This window comes from Gymnodraco acuticeps, unplaced genomic scaffold, assembly GCF_902827175.1.
Source record: "Gymnodraco acuticeps unplaced genomic scaffold, fGymAcu1.1, whole genome shotgun sequence".
Lineage (NCBI taxonomy): Eukaryota > Metazoa > Chordata > Actinopteri > Perciformes > Bathydraconidae > Gymnodraco > Gymnodraco acuticeps.
This window is the reverse complement of record NW_022992341.1, coordinates 1-20,000: the sequence shown is the minus strand read 5'-3', so window position 1 is coordinate 20,000 and position 20,000 is coordinate 1. Positions and strand designations below refer to the sequence as shown.

At 44.6% G+C, this 20,000-nt stretch overlaps 1 protein-coding gene across 1 annotated transcript in view; it reads left to right on the top strand.

Annotated features, from left to right (window-relative positions):
• The window catches only part of LOC117541527 (insulin-like growth factor 1 receptor), a gene marked incomplete at its 3' end in the record, with an annotated part of 63,105 nt that extends 48,628 nt beyond the window's left edge, over positions 1 to 14,477 (top strand). The window contains 1 exon segment of the mRNA XM_034208716.1: positions 14,174 to 14,477. Coding sequence (XP_034064607.1) covers positions 14,174 to 14,477 — 304 coding nt within the window.
• Between the last annotated feature and the right edge of the window lie 5,523 nt (positions 14,478 to 20,000).

The following is a 20,000-nucleotide window of genomic DNA, read 5'->3' as shown; positions in this document are numbered from 1 at the left end:
CCCTCAGTGATTTATTAACTCCTTTTCAACAAACTAAGGATATTTTCATTTTATATATAGACATTTTTATTGATTGGGATAAACCTCTTGAGATGCACCATCTCGTTTTCAAGGGGGTCTCGACAATAGCAACAACTTACAGACATACATAAACAAAAAAACAAAATGCAAAACATGACACACAAGACAAACCACATACAGTCTGTTAAGTGAAATTCAAGCAATGCATACAATCATTACAATTTGAGACAGTCAAGCAAATCAGTTTCATCAATATCAGTTATAACAAGTACAGACCAGTTGAAAGTGAGATGATAATGCATGTTTAAATAAACCCAATGATGCAAGAGATCTAATAGCAGCAGGTAAAGTATTCCAGTCAGTTGGGGCTTTGAACATGAACGCTCTTCTGCCAATCCATTTTTTTGCAGAGGGGACAGAGAAATAAATCTGAACAGAATGTCTAACTTGATGAATTGGTGAGTAAGGTACAAAATACTGCTTTAAATAAGGGGGATAGTTAAGATACATGCATTTAAATATCAGCTGAAGCCAATGCGTGTGTCTTCTTACATTTAAAGAAGGCCATTTAAGTTGGTTATACATTGTGCAGTGATGTGTACGAAAAGGACAACCAAGAACAAATCTGCAGTCTGTTGTAGGCTATGTTGAGTGGAGCAAGATCTGATTTATGTGCATTTTGGTAGACATCACAATAGTCCATAATCGGAAGAATAAGTTGCGAAGCAATTCTCTTTCGGACACTGAGCGTAAAACAATTGCGAGAGCGGTGTAAAACACCGATTCCGTAATTGACTTTTTGTATTACATGCTTTATATGTAGTTTAAATTAAAGTTCAGAGTCTAGCCATACACCAAGATATTTAAAGCTATCAACTTTATGCAGAGAAGTATAATGCATTTATGCATGAAAAAAGAAAAAAAACTGATTTTTCAAAGGATTTTTTCAACTGAAGTAATATCTGTTTAACAAACCAATGAACAAAATGATATATTATGCAAAACTATAAAATACAATACACCAATTTGACATGTTTATGAGGTTCTAGGAATATTTTATATAAAATTGTGTTTTCTATTTAACTTATTGTACTAAGATTATTTTTGTAATCATGCATGGTATTTCTTTAATTAATTTTGTTTTTTAAATCTCACGTACCCCCTGCAGTACCCCAACGTACCCCTAGGGGTCCGCGTACCCCCATTTGAGAATCACTGCATTAGGGGGATGATTGTTTTAAATTAATAACATTGAATTAAATGTTTTACAAGCCACTAAGAACAGACATTTTGAGCTGCAACCCTAGACCAGCAGCCAGTGATAAAACATGTTTACATTATTTTATCATAACATTGAATTACAAGGCACGCAATTTGCAATGACAATAGAGTTACATCTTGTTTTTCTAATTCATACTCAGTGGTTTTTCTCGAAGGATATGAGTACTGTGGCGCTGATCTCGCTCTGCTCGACTGGTCCTCTTCCTGGAGTAATTATACCGTTTTTGACAAACAGAAATATTGTTTTCTGGCATCACTTTAAAAAAAATACGGGGGAAATCTGCATTTTGGTATGAGGGCGTCGCCGAAAGTGCCGCTATTACCCGTCAAGAAAAACTGTTTTTATTATTTCTGTTAAAATCATTAATCATGTAACACAGTTGAGTCTTTCAAAAGTAATGTTTGCTTAGACTTAAAGTAGAGATCCTAGGTGGGGTTTTATTTTGACAACACCTTTGTGGATCCATCTAATGGACTTTGACAGAGGTTATTAATCAGATTGAATTCCTGCCAAACGTCATATCTTCTAACAACACAACGCGGGGGGGTTTGGTTTACACCTGTGCAATATCTCCAGGTGGGTTTCCAGTCAGTGCCGTTAACAGAGGTGGGAAGTAGTGGAGTACTAATACTTTGTTACTGTACTTAAGTAAATTTTTCTGGTATCAGTACTTAACTCCACTACTTATCTTTCTGACGACTTTTACTTCTTACATGTTGAACTCAAATACCTGTACTTTCTACTTCTTACATGTTGAACACAAATACCTGTACTTTCTACTTCTTACATGTTGAACCCAAATACCTGTACTTTCTACTTCTTACATGTTGAACACAAATAACTGTACTTTCTACTTCTTACATGTTGAACACAAATACCTGTACTTTCTACTTCTTAAGTGTTGAACTCAAATACCTGTACTTTCTACTTCTTACATGTTGAACTCAAATACCTGTACTTTCTACTTCTTACATGTTGAACCCAAATACCTGTACTTTCTACTTCTTACATGTTGAACACAAATACCTGTACTTTCTACTTCTTACATGTTGAACTCAAATACCTGTACTTTCTACTTCTTACATGTTGAACTCAAATACCTGAACTTTCTACTTCTTACATGTTGAACCCAAATACCTGAACTTTCTACTTCTCACATGTTGAACCCAAATACCTGAACTTTCTACTTCTCACATGTTGAACTCAAATACCTGTACTTTCTACTTCTTACATGTTGAACACAAATACCTGTACTTTCTACTTCTTACATGTTGAACCCAAATACCTGAACTTTCTACTTCTCACATGTTGAACCCAAATACCTGTACTTTCTACTTCTTACATGTTGAACCCAAATACCTGAACTTTCTACTTCTCACATGTTGAACCCAAATACCTGTACTTTCTACTTCTTACATGTTGAACTCAAATACCTGTACTTTCTACTTCTCACATGTTGAACACAAATACCTGTACTTTCTACTTCTTACATGTTGAACTCAAATACCTGTACTTTCTACTTCTCACATGTTGAACACAAATACCTGTACTTTCTACTTCTTACATGTTGAACCCAAATACCTGTACTTTCTACTTCTTACATGTTGAACACAAATACCTGTACTTTCTACTTCTTACATGTTGAACACAAATACCTGTACTTTCTACTTCTTACATGTTGAACACAAATACCTGTACTTTCTACTTCTTACATGTTGAACACAAATACCTGTACTTTCTACTTCTTACATATTGAACTCAAATACCTGTACTTTCTACTTCTTACATGTTGAACTCAAATACCTGTACTTTCTACTTCTTACATGTTGAACACAAATACCTGTACTTTCTACTTCTTACATGTTGAACCCAAATACCTGTACTTTCTACTTCTTACATGTTGAACCCAAATACCTGTACTTTCTACTTCTTACATATTGAACCCAAATACCTGTACTTTCTACTTCTTACATGTTGAACACAAATACCTGTACTTTCTACTTCTTACATGTTGAACACAAATACCTGTACTTTCTACTTCTTACATGTTGAACTCAAATACCTGTACTTTCTACTTCTTACATGTTGAACACAAATACCTGTACTTTCTACTTCTTACATGTTGAACACAAATACCTGTACTTTCTACTTCTTACATGTTGAACTGAAATACCTGTACTTTCTACTTCTTACATGTTGAACACAAATACCTGTACTTTCTACTTCTCACATGTTGAACACAAATACCTGTACTTTCTACTTCTTACATGTTGAACACAAATACCTGTACTTTCTACTTCTCACATGTTGAACCCAAATACCTGAACTTTCTACTTCTTACATGTTGAACACAAATACCTGTACTTTCTACTTCTTACATTTTGAACACAAATACCTGTACTTTCTACTTCTTACATGTTGAACACAAATACCTGTACTTTCTACTTCGTACATGTTGAACTCAAATACCTGTACTTTCTACTTCTTACATGTTGAACACAAATACCTGTACTTTCTACTTCTCACATGTTGAACCCAAATACCTGAACTTTCTACTTCTTACATGTTGAACACAAATACCTGTACTTTCTACTTCTCACATGTTGAACCCAAATACCTGAACTTTCTACTTCTCACATGTTGAACACAAATACCTGTACTTTCTACTTCTTACATGTTGAACACAAATACCTGTACTTTCTACTTCTTACATTTTGAACACAAATACCTAAACTTTCTACTTCTTACATGTTGAACTCAAATACCTGTACTTTCTACTTCTTACATGTTGAACTCAAATACCTGTACTTTCTACTTCTCTCATTTTCCAAACAGCTGGTTCCTTTAGTCTGAATGTGTGTTTGATGCGTGATCATTATTCTTTAGAGTCATTGCGTGCCTATTGATTTGAACACGATCCGTGTATCCATCATTTCCTGGTCTTCTCTAAAGAAGAGGGACCAATGGAAACGTTGTCATGTTGCCGTTGTTCAGCATGGAAACATTCATTAGCTAACAATGACATTATTGTTCTATTAATATAAAGGGAGGTCAGGTACTCTTTAAAACAGCTGCTAGTTATGGGTACTTTTTACTGAAGTACATTTCAAAGCCTCTTTACTTTGACTTGAGTAAAGAAGTTTAGTCAATACTTCTACTTTTACCAGAGTATTTTTAAACACGATTATCTGTACTTCTACTTGAGTAAAGGACGTGTGTACTCCTGTCGTGCTGTTGACATTAATCCAATGCAGATCTGTATCTGTTTCTGGATCCACACGCTGGGCTGTCATCAGTCTAGACTTCTGCCTTTGTTATTGTTGTGAGTAATTCACTGAAGCCTGAAGAGTGGGACGTCCTGTTCCCCCCAGCGAGGACGGGGCTGAATCAGGAGAGAGAGAGGCGGGAAACTTTGTTAACCTGCCGCTCGAATCGTTAAAGGATATATATTTTACTCTTAATTTAAAGCTACTGTACAGGATATCCAACTGCACTGGTACATTTTCTCAAGTACAGTTCTTATTTACAATTGACTTTACTTAAAGGTAGGGTCATTTATTTCAGAAACACTTGTTGTTATATTCCATGGAATGCTCTTAACATCCCGATAGCAACGAATACATTAAATGCTTTGACAATAAATACATTAAAAACGGTCATCTGTGGAAGCCGTGGCGCTGTAAAAAGCACGACCAATCATCTGAGCCGGCCCGGCTAAAGTAACTGGATGGCCTACCTGCCTGTCAGCCTTCCATCACAAACTTATCTCGTGCCCTCATTGGTCATGTGCGCGTTCGTGTGTGTTGGAGGAGGGGCTCTGTGAGGAAGGGGCAGATTTGTTTCGGTTGTGTATTTTCAAATTCTAGCGCACTCGAGCTGGTTGCTCCAAAATTACACACTCCACCTTTAAGTACTTTAATTATAAAAAACATTTAATATATTTTTTAAAACAAGAAGAGGAGGAGGAAGAGCAAAGGATGGGGGAGGAAAATAAACTTAAAAAAGGGGGAAATGTGGAGGGGAAACAAACTGAAAAAACTGAGTTGACTTCTTGTAAATGAATCAAACATAACTATTAGGTTGAAAGCAACACTAATAAGTTGAACTTCATAACATGTATAACATGTATTCTATCTATCTGGCATCAATCAACCACTAATTAAGAGGTGTAATTGAACCCTCGTTATGACACTGACAGGTGTGAGTTTCCCAGCATGCACTCTGCTGAGCGGGTGTTTCTGGATCAGCTGATCTTTATCCCACAGCGTGATGACACGGTGGAAAGCTGCTTCACTGCGGAGACTCCTAAATACTCCACAGCTACTCCAGTCACTTTGTGCAACCCTTACTTTGGACTGCTATCATTTAAAACATGTGCCAAGGAAGGAGCAAATGGATGCTATATGGGTTACGTTATTAGATTAGATTTCAGAATTAAATACTCTGTGTCCAATTGGGTTTTGTGACAGTTGCTCCACTTAAGAATTAAAATAAATAAAATATGTCATAAGCATAAAAAGTTCAAGTTAATGTGCAATACAAAACTAAAATACATTTAAAAATCTGTTTGTGTTGTCTGGCTCCCCCAAGTGGCAGAGGTGTGTGTGTGTGTGTGTGTGTGTGTGTGTGTGTGTGTGTGTGTGTGTGTGTGTGTGTGTGTGTGTGTGTGTGTGTGTGTGTGTGTGTGTGTGTGTGTGTGTGTGTGTGTGTGTGTGTGTGTGTGTGTGTGTGTGTGTGTGTGTGTGTGTGTGTGTGTGTGTGTGTGTGTGTGTGTGTGTGTGTGGTGTGTGTGTGTGTGTGTGTGTGTGTGTGTGTGTGTGTGTGTGTGTGTGTGTGTGTGTGTGTGTGTGTGTGTGTGTGTGTGTGTGTGTGTGTGTGTAATTAATTGACAGACATAATACACTAAATTAAAGTGTGTTTCACCTCACACATTTCCCCCCTTTTTGAGGTGTATTTGCCTCCCCTATCCTTTGCTCTTCCTCCTCTTCCTCTTCCTCCTCCTAATTCTCCACATCCTCTCTTTTTGCTTCTGCATCTGTAAGCGAGGCTTAAATCTGGTCTCCATTAACGTACAGATGTCCATTTACACTTTGATCCTCTTCAGTGGTCATTTGTAGACCCGAGGCGGTACATTAGCCCCTTTTTTTGTTGTTGCAAATTACACCTTTCCAACACGGCTCCCATCACCCCGTCGCAGGGTCAGAGGTCAGGAGGGAATGGGGGGGGGGGGGGGTTTGACGGGTGTTGGAGCAGAGAAAGAACATTTTGTGCCAGCACTGGTTCCCTCCTGCTGGTCTCTAACAGGCTGATGGTGGGACCACACAGGCTGCGTTCTGATTGGTTGGTTCCTCGGTCAGGAGGTCATCTCATGGGCACTGCTGATGGGTGTTTGTCGTATGGAAATGATTACCTCAACTGTGGGCAACCTTTGTTCAAATATATAAGCAATCTTTCCAATCCAAATGATCCAGACTCCCATTAAACTTCAAAATCGACCCAGAATTCATCAGAATAGAATAGAATATATCTTTATTGTCATCATACAAAGTACAACAAAATGTATTTGGCAACTCTCACTGCAGTAAAAAAATACACACAAATAAATACATAACTAAGAGTGGTAAAGTAGTGGTAGTAGCGATGACAGTGCAACGAGATAACATTCAATGTCAATGTGCGTATTTACACTTACAGTCTAAAAATGTTACATATACACAACTGTATGTGTATTCATAAAGGGTTTTAGTAACCAAAGGATGCAAATAACATAGCCATAAATATGTCTACATAGTAGTGGTTGCAGTCTTTGAATCAGACCCTAAGGACTACAAATATGGCTTCTATCCAGTTTAACACTAGAACCGCCAGAGGTCGCTGTGTACCTAAAACCGCCAACGGGTCAAATGTACCCGCTATTGATTTTCAAGGTACAATGTTCTTTTATTTATCATACAGAACCGTGAGTTTTGATCGCACAGGGATGAAACCTATACCAATAGAATCTGTGGACTCTCAGCTTTTCATATCATATAGTTTGTGCAGATAGCATGACGTATAAAATATTGCTACCGTGAGTTATGTGCAAAGTGTCTCTCTCTCTCTCTCTCTCTCTCTCTCTCTCTCTCTCTCTCTCTCTCTCTCTCTCTCTCTCTCTCTCTCTCTCTCTCTCTCTCTCTCTCTCTCTCTCTCTCTCTCTCTATCTATCGATCTGTCTATAACTATCTATCTCTCTATCTATAAGAAACTGCAGTCGACAAAAGGCGTTGCTATAGCAACACGCCATGTTTACGCTGCATTTTCTATGAGATAAATATTACCCGCTGGCGGATATAGGGTATAAATGGCATTTTCTTTGGTATTTTTTTCAATCTGACTTCATATTGACAATTTTTAACAACAGAGGGTGCTACATAACACACTTTCAGGAAAAGTCACGAAAAAAAAAGTTACATACAATCAAAAAACAGCTGCGGGTAAAATTGACCCGTTGGCGGTTCTAGTGTTAAACTGCCACTTCAGATCCTGAAAATGGATTCAGCAAATCGTCAATAACCTCCAACATTGTCCAAATCTGCCAAGAAGCCGTTTTTTGGAACTATTGTCCACATAAGCTATAATGCAATGTAATGCTCAGTTGGAGAAAGGTGGACAAATTAACAACGTTCATGAACACGCCTGGCAGAAAAGAGATACAGATCAGGTTTATTTCATATAAAAAGTAAACAGGTTTTGCACCAAAAGCCGTCAAATCATCCCGTTTGTTTTTCCCTTTGAAGCTTCAACACTTCCATATTTTGGTTCCCTTTTCTTCTGAATTGGTATCATGTTTTATCTGACTGGGTAATTGGTGCCAGCTCCTCAGAATCAGAATGAGAAACAGGTTTATTACCAGCTAGGTTAACACATACGAGGAGTTTGACTTGGTGTTGTGGTGCATACACAAAAAAAAATTAAAACACAGATAGAAAACTATTTGAAGAAACTATAATAACATAAATAAATATGGTAAAATATAGCAGTATTAACATTCACTTCTCCTCATGAACCAAATCACAATTTCTTCCATTTTCTTTTGTCTTTTTTCTCGAATGTTGGCCTCAAGAAGTTCTGTATTTGATTCTCAGCATCAGAGATATAGTCAGAAAGGTGTCGACTATCTGGTTGTGCTTCATGGAGAAACTCAGTAACACAATGTGATGATAGAAATAATCAGAGAGTGTTTTATTGCTGGCAGCTACTGAAGGGATGTAACTCAAAATGGCGGTTTTTCCTCAGTTTTTCGGTCTTATAAAAGTGTATAAACACATTGCTCCAACCATTGAAATGCTGGTTATTTCACAGGTCATAAATGTGTCTTAAAATGATACATACATGTAAAAATGATGTGATATAAGTGGGTGATTTGTCCCCTTATTCTGGTGGTTCACACACATTTTTCTGCAGGGCCTACATGCTCCAACAAAAAAGTGCATTTCATTGGGGAAGCATTTAAACGTGACACTGCAGCATATTTTACTTGTTTACTTGTTTACGGTGCGGAAACAGTACCGAAGGAGTGGCAGACCGGGGTGGTGGTTCCCCTTTTTAAAAAGGGGGATCAGAGGGTGTGTGCCAATTACAGAGGCATCACACTACTCGGCCTCCCCGGGAAAGTTTACTCTAAGGTACTCAAAAGGAGAGTCAGGCCGATTGTCGAACCTCAGATTGAGGAGGAACAATGCGGATTCCGTCCTGGTCGTGGAACGACGGATCAGCTTTTTACTCTCGCAAGGATCCTGGAGGGGGCCTGGGAGTACGCTTATCCGGTCTACATGTGTTTTGTAGACTTGGAGAAGGCGTATGACCGAGTTCCCAGGGAGTTACTGTGGGAGGTGCTGCGGGAGTATGGGGTGAGGGGGTCTCTACTCAGGGCCATCCAATCTCTGTACTCCCAAAGCGAGAGCTGTGTCCGGGTCCTCGGCAGGAAGTCGGATCCATTTCCGGTGAGGGTTGGCCTCCGCCAGGGCTGCGCTTTGTCACCAATCCTGTTTGTAATATACATGGATCGGATTTCGAGGCGTAGTCATGGGGGAGGGGGTCTGCAGTTCGGTGGACTAAGGATTGCACCACTGCTTTTTGCAGATGATGTGGTTCTAATGGCTTCATCGGTCTGCGACCTTCAGCACTCACTGGATCGGTTCGCAACCGAGTGTGAAGCGGCTGGGATGAGGATCAGCACCTCCAAATCTGAGGCCATGGTTCTCAGCAGGAAACCGATGGACTGTCCACTCCAAGTAGGGAATGAGTCCTTACCCCAAGTGAAGGAGTTCAAGTATCTCGGGGTCTTGTTCTCGAGTGAGGGAACAATGGAGCGTGAGATTAATCGGAGCAGCGGGAGCGGTACTGCAGTCGCTTTACCGCACCGTTGTGACGAAAAGGGAGCTGAGCCAGAAGGCAAAGCTCTCTGTCTACCGGGCCATTTTCGTTCCTACCCTCACCTATGGTCATGAAGGATGGGTCATGACCGAAAGAACGAGATCGCGGATACAAGCGGCCGAGATGGGTTTTCTCCGCAGGGTGGCTGGCGTCTCCCTTAGGGATAAGGTGAGAAGTTCGGTCATCAGGGAGGGACACGGAGTTGAGCCGCTCCTCCTTCGCGTCGAAAGGAGCCAGTTGAGGTGGTTCGGGCACCTAGTTAGGATGCCACCTGGGCGCCTCCCTAGGGAGGTGTTCCAGGCACGTCCAGCTGGGAAGAGACCAAGGGGTAGACCTAGGACCAGGTGGAGGGATTATATCTCTTCGCTGGCCTGGGAGCGCCTTGGGATCCCCCAGTCAGAGCTGGTTGATGTCGCCAGGGAAAAGGAACGTTTGAGGCTCTCTGCTGGAACTGCTACCCCCGCGACCCGACCACGGATAAGCGGGAGAAGATGGATGGATGGACTGTGCAACAACATTCATCAGATTTTCTTACTTCTGCACAAAATGATATGTTTTGCAACTCCCTGGGAATAAATAAAGCCTTTTCTTTCCAGTTTGGGAACAACTGGATTCAGTTATTTTTAGGCAAAAAAGCAAGGCGATCTTCAAATAGAAATGTTGATATTGGCTGGCCTGTGTTCGTCGCCCATACCATAACCCCACCACCACCATGGGCCACTCGATTCACAACATTACCCTAACCCTACCCCTACCCCTCACACCAGATACTGACTGGTTTTCGGACCCCCCCCAGACCCCCCCAATAAAGCAAACTGCACATTTCAGAGTGGCCTTTTATTGTGGCCAGCCTAAGGCACACCTGTGCAATACTCATGCTGTCTAATCAGCATCTTGATATGCCACACCTGTGAGGTGGGATGGATTATCTCGGCAAAGGAGAAGTGCTCACTATCACAGATCTTTTCAGATTTGTGAACAATATTTGAGAGAAATTATTATTTTGTGTATATAGAAAATGTTTTAGATCTTTGAGTTCATCTCATGAAAAATGGGAGCAAAAACAAAAGTGTTGCGTTTATATTTTTGTTCAGTGTACATCTCTAGTCAAACCCTTTTTATTTTGTGTTGACAGACAACACTGACTTTTATGGCAGCCAGTATCCCCCCAAAACACCCTTTTTTTTCTAACGGAGCACACTAAGTTGGAGGAGTAGAAGAAGCAGCAGATGGTTGGAATCTCTCTGTTGTGTTTCAAGCCTCGGGAATAACTTCCTTTTCCAATTTGACATCTGGTTTTGGGAGACTTTGTTGTTTGTTTTTGTTCAAAGAGCCTTGCAGTCTGTTCCCAGATCTTCGGCTAGTTTCTAGTAGTGTGAACCCGGAAATGTTGACAAGTTTAATGTTAGAAATTAATAGTAAAGGGTCCCCAGAACATAGAAACTGCCGAATGCTAACCTGAATATGTTGGGCAATTTGCACAATTAGCATAAGTTGTGCTAATTAGCATTATGTTGCATTATAGCCTGTGTAAACAATACAGATAAAAGGCCATATTTGTATTCTCTGTGGGCTACCATGAGTAGTTTTCTGACCTTTGGATATAGAGACCACAAGATGGAAATGATTACCTCAACTGTGGATAACTTTTCTTCAAATAAATAATCAATCCAAATGATCCTAAAACTTCAAAATCGACCCAAATTCATCAAAATCAGAACCTAGGGACCACAAATATGGCATCTTGTTGGTTAAGACTACCAGTTTGGATCCTGAAAATGTCAGAAATGGATTCAGCATCGTCAATGACCTCCAAAAGCACTTGTCCAAATCTGCCAAGCCATTTTTTAACTATTGTCCTAATAAGTTACAATGCAATTGTAATGCTACTTAACGTATCTTATGCTAATGTGTGTTGTTGTTGATGTTGAATCCAATTCTGACATTTTCAGGATCAGAAAATGGCAGTTTTAACCAGAAAGTGACCATACTTGTACTCCTGATGCGCTGATTTTGATGAATTTTGGGTAGATTTGAATGTTTATGAGACTCAAAACTGCAATCTTTGATCCTGAAAATGTAAGAAATAGATTCAACCACCTCAAAAAACTCACCAAAAATGTTTCCAAATCAGCCGAGCCATTTCTTAGCTATTGTCTGCATTGATGCTAATTAACTCAACGTATGCTAATTGCCCAACATATGCAGGTTATCATCCGGCAGTTTCTATGTGCTGATGACCTGTACTTTACATTTCTAACATAAAACGTTGAGGTTTCGGGTTCTCAAAGTGACTATCTTGCTCGTGCATCACTGAAATATAAACTAGAGAATCTGCAGCTCGCTTGTCTTCACTTTGTTTGACAGAAACGCCGGAGGCAACATGTTGCAACGCGCTTCACAGTTTTATCGCTCGCATCCCATAAACACGGCTCTGTTTCCCCCTCTCTTCGCTCTGGTTCAAACCGGCCTTTCTGACCGAAGAGGATGACATCATGAAAGTTGCAGTTTACCCCCTTTTTCCCTTTTTGTTTACGCCTCACAGGAAACACACGGAAACAGTTTGAAGCGTCTATTTAAAGTGTTTCCATGGCAATTAGTGTTTGTTTCTGAAGGTCCACAGCTTTTCCCTCTGAGTATTACTTTCATTTTCAATCAGTGAGTATTTTCTAGATGAATCAATGAAAACTCTGTGTAAATGAAAGAATAAAATACTTAAAATCCCGACTTTGTATATTTAGAGAGCAAGGAACCAATGTGTATTATACTTTGATCAGTTTTCCATAATCATTTAATCAAAACGCTAGCATTTCATGAATTGATTCTGCAAATCTTCCCTTATAGACAGACGTTGTGATTGGTCAATCTCTTAGAGATGTCCCGCCCCTTATCATGTACAATGTGTTAGTGTTAGCCAATAGAAGCAGAAGTTTTCAACGGTGATGTCACTATGTTTAGGCAGGAAACACAGGGATTTTAGCCTCTGCAGACCATTTACATGCACTAAAACCTATAACACACACTACAGGAATGGGAAAAGTAACTTTCTTTTGCAACTAACTAACTTTTATTTTATCATTAGTAATTTGTATTATTAGTAAATCATTTGGTAACTAAACATCCATCCCAGTTCCTCCCAGTTCAAGATGATGTCTTTATTCACCATAATATTCACTTTAATATCATGAAAACACCAAGAAAAGCAGGAAATCGGTTTTTTTGGGGGCAAAAGATGACACTAAAACTAATGGAGGTGATGATGAAAGCTTTTTCCACGTATAAATGAGCATCTTAACTAGTTTCTATGCTTTTTAAACAAAAGACCACGGCAAGTTGTTGCTTCTTTCTTCACTCAACGTCGTTTTCCTCCCCTGTCATCAGTCACAATATCCTCTTATTTAGAGAACCACAGCAGCAACTGGACCAGAGACTTCAAGCTGTGATGGGGGGAAAACACGGAGTGGATTTTAGTTCTCTGTGGATCTGGGATCTGTTGCTCAGCCTGCACCTGGTGTTTTGATCGAATGAACAACCTGCCAATTATTTGGATATATTTACATTTCTTAGTCAAAGAGATTGTTTTTGTGTGTGTGTGTGTGTGGTGTGCTGTGTGTGGTGGTGTGTGTGTGTGGGTGTGTGTGTGTGGGTGTGGTGTGTGGTGTGTGTGTGTGGTGTGTGTGTTGTGGGTGTGTGTGTGTGTGGTGTGTGTGTGTGTGTTGTGTGTGTGTGTGTGTGTGTTGTGTGTGTGTGTGTGTGTGTGTGTGTGTGTGTGTGTGTGTGTGTGTGTGTGTGTGTGTGTGTGTGTGTGTGGTGTGTGTGTGTGTGTGTGTGTGTGTGTGTGGTGTGTGTGGGTGTGTGGTGTGTGTGTGTGTGTGGCCTGAGACTAAAGCTGTAATGATCGACTGATTGACAGAACAATTAACCACTCTCGAATATACACACCAACGTATGAATATAAACAATAGTATATATAATTTAGAGCCAAGTTGTAAATGCTGCAGAATGGTGACAATTAACATTTTGCATGTTTCATGCTTTTGTCCATTTTAAGGATAAAAACAGCTGTCTCTCTTTGAACATAGCCACTTCTTTGATGGCCCCCAGAGGCTTGTTGACATCCACCTGGATCCATCTTCTTTTTATATATAGTCACAGCATAAAAATAGCATTGTCAGCATGTGGACTACCTATGTTGTAAATGTATTATCTTCTTAATTTACACACGGCATCTATTGCACGTCTGTCTGTCCTGAGAGAAGGATCCTCCTCTGTTTCTTACATTGTTCTCCCATTAACTGGGGGGTTTATTTGGAAGTTTCCTTGTTCGTTTTGAGGGTCCAGAGGGGGTCATATTCTGTACAAACTGTTAAACCCCCTGAGACAAAAGTATAATGTGTGATTTTGGGCGATATAAATACACTTTAATTTATTTCTTTCTTTCTTTCTCTCCATCAGAGTGTCCAGAGAGGTGTGCACGGCGGGCGTGCACGTTGGAGGGCGAGTGCTGCCACCCTCAGTGTTTGGGCAGCTGTTCTTCCCCCAGCAGCGACACATCGTGCGCTGCATGCGTTCATTATTTCCACCGGGGGCGCTGCGTGGCCGACTGCCCCCCCGGCACCTTCAGGTTCGAGGGCTGGAGGTGCATCAGCGCTGAACTCTGCTCCAAAGTCCACCTGCCCGACTCCAACAGCTTCTACATCCATGACGGGGAGTGCATGACCGAGTGTCCGAGCGGGTACATGCCTAAAACCCTCAGCAGGTGAGCGATACATGCCCAAAACCCCCAGCAGGTGAGCGATACATGCCCAAAACCCCGAGCAGGTGAGCGATACAAGCCCAAAACCCCCAGCAGGTGAGCGATACATGCCCAAAACCCCCAGCAGTTGAGCGATACATGCCCAAAACATACATGCCCAAAACCCCTAGCAGGTGAGCGATACATGCCCAAAACATCCATGCCCAAAACATACATGCCCAAAACCCCCAACAGGTGAGCGATACATGCCCAAAACATCCATGCCCCAAAACATACATGCCCAAAACCCCCAGCAGGTGAGCGATACTTGCCCAAAACCCCCAGCAGGTGAGCGATACATGCCCAAAACCCCCAGCAGGGGAGCGATACATGCCAAAAACCCCCAGAAGGTGGGCGATACATGCCCAAAACATACATGCCCAAAACCCCCAGCAGGTGAGCGATACATGCCCAAAACCCCCAGCAGGGGAGCGATACATGCCCAAAACCCCCCAGCAGTGAGGCGATACATGCCCAAAACCCCAGCAGGTGTAGCGATACATGCCCAAAACCCCCAGCATGGGAGCGATACATGCCCAAAAACCCCCAGAAGGTGGGCGATACATGCCCAAACATACATGCCCAAACCCCCCAGCAGGTGAGCGATACATGCCCAAAACCCCCCAGAAGGTGATGCGATACATGGCCCAAAACCCCCAGCAGGGGGAGCGATACATGCCAAAAACCCCCAGAAGGTGGGCCGATACATTCCCAAAACATACATGCCCCAAAACCCCCCAGCAGGGTGAGCGATACATGCCCAAACCCCCCAGCAGGGGAGCGATACATGCCCAAAACCCCCAGCAGGTGAGCGATACATGCCCAAAACCCCCAGCAGGTGAGTTGATAATGCCCAAAACCCCCAGAAGGGGAGCGATACATGCCCAAAACCCCCAGCAGGTGAGCGATACATGCCCAAAAACCCCCAGCAGGTGAGCGATATACATGCCCAAAACCCCGAACAGGGGAGCAATACATGCCCAAAACATACATGCCCAAAACCCCAGCAGGTGAGCGATACATGCCCAAAACCCCCAGCAGGGGAGCGATACATGCCCAAAACCCCCAGCAGGTGAGCGATACATGCTCAAAAACATCCATTGCCCAAAACATACATGCCCAAAACCCCAGCAGGTGAGCGATACAATGCCAAAAACCCCCAGCAGGGTGAGCGATACATGCCCAAAACATCCATGCCCAAAACATACATGCCCAAAACCCCCAGCAGGTGAGCGATACTTGCCCAAAATCCCCAGCAGGGTAGCGATACATGCCCAAAACCCCCAGCAGGTGAGCGATACATGCCCAAAACATCCATGCCCAAAACATACATGCCCAAAACCCCAGCAGGGGAGCGATACTTCCCAAATCCCCAGCAGGTGAGCGATACAATGCCCAAAAACCACCACCAGGTGGCGATACATGCCCAAAACCCCCAGCCAGGTGGGCGATACATGCCCAAAAACATACATGCCCAAAACCCCCAGCAGGTGAGCGATACATGCCCAAACACCCAGCAGGGGAGCGATACATGCACAAAAACCCCCCAGCAGGTGAGCGATTCATGCCCAAAACCCCCAGCAGGTGAGCGATACATGCCCAAAACCCCGAGCAGGTGAGCGATACTTGCCCAAAACACCCATCAGGGGAGTGATACATGCCCAAAACCCCCAGCAGGTGAGCGATACATGCCCAAAACCCCCAGCAGGTGAGCGATTCATGCCCAAAACCCCCAGCAGGTGAGCGATTCATGCCCAAAACCCCCATCAGGTGAGCGATACATGCCCAAAACCCCCAGCAGGTGAGCGATACATGCCCAAAACATACATGCCCAAAACCCCCAGCAGGGGAGCGATATATGCCCAAAACACACAGAAGGTGAGCGATACATGCCCAAAACCCCCAGCAGGCGAGCGATACATGCCCAAAACCCCGAACAGGAGAGCGATACATGCCCAAAACAAACATGCCCAAAAATCCCAGCAGGTGAGCGATACATGCCCAAAACCCCCAGCAGGTGAGCGATACATGCCCAAAACCCCCAGCAGGTGAGCGATACATGCCCAAAACATCCATGCCCAAAACATACATGCCCAAAACCCCCAGCAGGTGAGCGATACTTGCCCAAAATCCCCAGCAGGTGAGCGATACATGCCCAAAACCACCACCAGGTGAGCGATGCATGCCCAAAACCCCCAGCAGGGGAGCGATACTTGCCCAAAATCCCCAGCAGGTGAGCGATACATGCCCAAAACCACCACCAGGTGAGCGATACATGCCCTAAACCCCCAGCAGGTGGGCGATACATGCCCAAAACATACATGCCCAAAACCCCCAGCAGGTGAGCGATACATGCCCAAAAACCCCTGCAGGGGAGCGATACATGCCCAAAACCCTGAGCAGGTGAGCGATACATGCCCAAAACCCCCAGCAGGTGAGCGATACATGCCCAAAACACCCAGCAGGGGAGCGATACATGCCCAAAATCCCCAGCAGGTGAGCGATACATGCCCAAAACCCCAGCAGGTGAGCGATACATGCCCAAAACCCCCAGCAGGTGAGCGATACATGCCCAAAACATGCATGCCCAAAACCCCCAGCAGTGGGCGATACATGCCCAAAACATACATACCCAAAACCCCCCAGCAGGGGAGCGATACATGCCCAAAACCCCCAGCAGGTGAGCGATACATGCCCAAAACCCCCAGCAGGGGAGCGATATATGCCCAAAACACCCAGCAGATGAGCGATACATGCCCAAAACCCCGAACAGGGGAGCGATACATGCCCAAAACATACATGCCCAAAAAACCCCAGCAGGTGAGCGATACATGCCCAAAACATACATGCCCAAAACCCCCAGCAGTGGGCGATACATGCCCAAAACATACATGCCCAAAACCCCCAGCAGGTGAGCGATACATGCCCAAAACCCCGAACAGGGGAGCGATACATGCCCAAAACATACATGCCCAAAAACCCCAGCAGGTGAGCGATACATGCCCAAAACATACATGCCCAAAACCCCCAGCAGTGGCGATACATGCCCAAAACATACATGCCCAAAACCCCCAGCAGGTGAGCGATCATGCCCAAAACCCCAGCAGGTGGGGCGATTCATGCCCAAAACATACATGCCTAAACCCCAGCAGGTGAGCGATACATGCCCAAAACCCCCAGCAGGTGGGCGATACATTCCCAAAACATACGTGCCCAAAACCCCCAGCAGGAGCGATACATGCCCAAAACCCCCAGCAGGTGAGCGATACACGCCAAAACCCCCAGCAGGTGAGCGATATATGCCCAAAACCCCCAGCAGGTGAGCGATAACAAGCCCAAAACCCCCCAGCAGGGGAGCGTACATGCCCCAAAAACCCCCAGCAGGGAGCGATACATGCCCAAAAACCCCCAGCAGGTGAGCGATACAAGCCCAAAAACCCCCCAGCAGGTGAGCGATACATGCCCAAAACACCCAGCAGGTGAGCGATACATGCCCAAAAACGCCCAGGCAGGTGAGCGATACAAGCCCAAAACCCCCAGCAGGGGGAGCGATACATGCCCAAACATACATGCCCAAAACCCCAGCAGGGAAGCGGATACATGCCCAAAACATCCATGCCCAAAACATACATGCCCAAAACCCCCAGCAGGTGAGCGATACTTGCCCAAAATCCCCAGCAGGTGAGCGATACATGCCCAAAATCCCCAGCAGGTGAGCGATACATGCCCAAAACCACCACCAGGTGAGCGATACATGCCCAAAACCCCCAGCAGTGGAGCGCGTACATGCCCCAAAACCCCCAGCAGGTGGGTGATACATGCCCAAAACATACATGCCCAAAACCCCCAGCAGGTGAGTGATACATGCCCAAAACATACATGCCCAAAACCCCCAGCAGGGGAGCGATACATGCTCAAAACCCCCAGCAGGGGAGCGATACATGCCCAAAACCCCCAGCAGGTGAGCGATACAAGCCCAAAACCCCCAGCAGGTGAGCGATAAATGCCCAAAAACCCCAGCAAGTGAGCGATACAAGCCCAAAACCCCCAGCAGGTGAGCGATACAGCCCACAAAACCCCCAGCAGGTGAGCGTTACAATGCCCCCAAAACCCCCCAGCAGGGGAGCGATACATGCCCAAAACCCCCAGCAGGTGAGTGATACATGCCCAAAACCCCCAGCAGGTGAGCGATACAAGCCCAAAACCCCCAGCAGGTGAGCGATACAAGCCCAAAACCCCCAGCAGGTGAGCGATACATGCCCAAAACCCCCAGCAGGGGAGCGATACATGCTCAAAACCCCCAGCAGGTGAGCGATACATGCCCACCAACCCCAGCAGGTGAGCGATACATGCCCAAAACCCCCAGCAGGGGAGCGATACATGCCCAAAACCCCCAGCAGGGGAGCGATACATACCCAAAAGCCCCAGCAGGGAAGCGATACATGCCCAAAACCCCCAGCAGGGAAGCGATACATGCCCAAAACCCCAGCCAGGGAAGCGATAATGCCCAAACACCCCAGCAGGAGCGATACATGCCCAAAACATACATGCCCAAAACCCAGCAGGTGAGCGATACATGCCCAAAACCCCCAGCAGGGGTGCGATACATGCCCAAAACATACATGCCCAAAACCCCCAGCAGGGGGGCGATACATGCCCAAAACATACATGCCCAAAACCCCCAGCAGGGGAGCGATACAAGCCCAAAACCCCAGCAGGTGAGCGATACATGCCCAAAACCCCCAGCAGGGGAGCGATACATGACCAAAACCCCCAGCAGGGGAGCGATACATGCCCAAAACCCCCAGCAGGTGGGCGATACATGCCCAAAACATACATGCCCCAAAACCACCAGAGGGGAGCGATACATGCCCAAAACCCCCAGCAGGGGCGATGCATGCCCAAAACATACATGCCCAAAACCCCCAGCAGGGGAGCGATACATGCCCAAAAACCCCCAGCAGGTGAGCGATACATGCCCAAAACCCCCAGCAGGTGAGATGAGATACTTGCCCAAAACCCCAGCAGGTGAGCGATACATGCCCAAAACCCCCAGCAGGTGAGCGATACATGCCCAAACCCCCAGCAGGTGGGCACCTGCCCAACAAACATACATGCCCAAAACCCCAGCAGGTGAGGATACATGCCCACAAACATACATGCCCAAAACCCCCTGCAGGGGGGCGATACTGCCCAAAACGTACATGCCCAAAACCCCCAGCAGGGGAGCAACATGCCCAAAACCCCAGCAGGGGAGCGATACATGCCCAAAACCCCAGCAGGTGAGCGATACATGCCCAAAAACCCCCAGAGGTGAGCGAACAAGCCCAAAACCCCAGAGGAGGTGAGCGATATCATGCCCAAAACTACATGCCCAAAACCCCCAGCAGGGGAGCGATACATGCCCAAACCCCCAGCAGGGGGCGATGATGCCAAAAACATACATGCCAAAACCCCCAGCAGGGGAGCGATACATGCCCAAAACCC